At 36.8% G+C, this 2,005-nt stretch overlaps 1 protein-coding gene and 1 long non-coding RNA gene across 2 annotated transcripts in view; both read right to left on the reverse strand.

The window, feature by feature from the left end:
* LOC104790623 (RING-box protein 1a) overlaps window positions 230–2,005 on the reverse strand; it is a 2,860-nt gene continuing 1,084 nt past the window's right edge. Inside the window, exons 4-5 of the mRNA XM_010516404.2 lie at window positions 572–643; window positions 230–477 (exon numbers count right to left, since the gene is read on the reverse strand). Of these exons, the coding sequence (XP_010514706.1) occupies window positions 440–477; window positions 572–643 (110 nt within the window). The 3' untranslated portion in view covers window positions 230–439. The remainder of the gene's footprint in view (window positions 478–571; window positions 644–2,005) is intronic.
* Window positions 1,211–1,974, reverse strand: LOC109133478. Its single transcript, XR_002038607.1, has 2 exons — window positions 1,884–1,974; window positions 1,211–1,493 (listed from the first exon to the last, which is right to left on the reverse strand). It is a non-coding gene; the product is annotated as an uncharacterized LOC109133478 (long non-coding RNA).

The raw sequence follows: 2,005 nt of genomic DNA on the forward strand, positions 1-2,005 counted from the left end.
CCTCAAGAAATCTACCTATATGAGCACGTGTTAACTTGTTAAAAAACTTTTCTATTTTCAAAGGAACTACTCTACTAGCTAAGATTTCCATACAACCAAAAGTTTAACCATTTCTATATGACTTTCAAAGTTTTTTTTTTTTTTTTTTTTGTTCGCTAAACTTGTAAATAGACTTTCAAAGTTGATAAGCTTTACATGTAGCATTAGAAGAGTATCACAAAAGTGTCTGTCGCCAAGAAGAATGAGGTTAATGCATTTAATAATTGAAACTTATTTTGGGTTCGTGATGGTCTTATAACAACAAAGGTTTCATTAAGCACACAATTGTTTAATTTGCGTCAAAGACATACCAACAGATTCAGAAGAAATTTAAGAGAAAACTGCAAGTCTTAGAATTATATGCGGTAACCAAAGAAACCGAATGACGCGAGCTGTAGGTTTAATGACCATATTTTTGGAATTCCCACTCGCTATTATCTGTTAAAAAAACCGAGCAAGAAGAAAAAACAAAACAATGAGAAGGGAAACCCGACGAGTAAGAGCTTGTAGATTAGAAAAAAGAAAAACATACCCAGTGGACACACTTGACGGGTCTTCAGCCATCTGCTGATACAGTGGAAGTGAAAGGCATGGTTGCAAACCCCTACAAGTCAAAATATGGCAAGTTTGTTTACCAATCCATGATACTAAACATTAAAAAAGCTAGTTCTACCATAAAGATGTGATAAACAAACTATTAATCTCAGTTTCAGGCATGCAATGGAGAAACATATACGGCTATGAACCCAGAGCATTCAAAAATGTTCTTGTCGGCTAAATCTTTCCTTTGCAGGCCTAAAATAAGAACTAATTTTGCACAACCAAACAATCTCACAATCACCCACAAAGCAAGACCAAAAAAAGAGAGCAGTACTAGTATCTTATAAGCACCAACTCATGAGGGAGGCAACAACAACAGCATAGAGTTCCTTAGTTTTTAAGTAACTACATATCATACAATAACATTATAAAAACAAAAGGTAAGGAACACATGTATTCCATAGGATAGTGAAACAACCATTAATTCAAAACATTCAACAATCAGATTAAACAAAACAGAGAATGAGAGAACAAGCATATATGAAAAACTAAAGAAGCAAACAAGCTAACCTAAGTCTAGCCAGAAACAAAATTTTGCCTCTCTTCTAGACTACTAGTCACTGTTATCAACAAACCTATTCAAGTATACAACTACTTACATCCAGACTCAACACAAAGATATAGAGTTGGATATAACTTTGGTTTCACTAGATGCAAAACAACAACCAAAAAAATCTTAGACTGAAACAAAGTCAGAATATCTGTGTTTAAAAAAGCGTCGCCTAGGCGCGCCTGGGCGAGAGGCGAGGTGATTATAAGGGTGTAGCGCCTCTAGTAGACGAGGCCAGGCGGTAGACCAAAGGCGCTTGCTTCGGGACGCCTTGCCATGGAGCCCGCCTCATCTCGCTTAGCGCCTGCAATTGTAATAGGTAATATATGGTTAAACCTCAATATCTTCTCAATATTTTCTCAATATTTGCTTACGTAAAATGTTTCTAGAATGATTTTGTTGATTGCTGTGAATTTATTGCTAGAAGCCCTAAACTTTTGATGATGATGAGACGGATTTTTAGGCTTTGTGTTTAAGTTTTAAACTTTCGTTGGATTTGCTTCTACTTTGTTTTCATTTCTCTGTTTCAGACTCATGATTGGCTTTGGCTTTGGCTTTTCCTTTGTTTTCAAATCTCTGTTATAACTATTATTGGGTTTCTCTCTTTCTCTATGTTTCAATTTCAAATGATAAGCTATTGGTTTTAGACTCAGGTTGTGCTTACATGGTAAGGAATCGATGATTTATGACTAACCTTATGTCTGTTTGTGCAGTTGCGCCTCATACACCAAAGGCGTGGGGCGAATCTCGCCTAGGCGCAGGGCGCCAAACCTACCCTCTGTCGCCTCACCTTGCCTCTCGCCATTTAAAACACAG

Source organism: Camelina sativa, chromosome 6 (genome assembly GCF_000633955.1).
Source record: "Camelina sativa cultivar DH55 chromosome 6, Cs, whole genome shotgun sequence".
In the NCBI taxonomy this organism is placed as follows: Eukaryota; Viridiplantae; Streptophyta; class Magnoliopsida; order Brassicales; family Brassicaceae; genus Camelina; species Camelina sativa.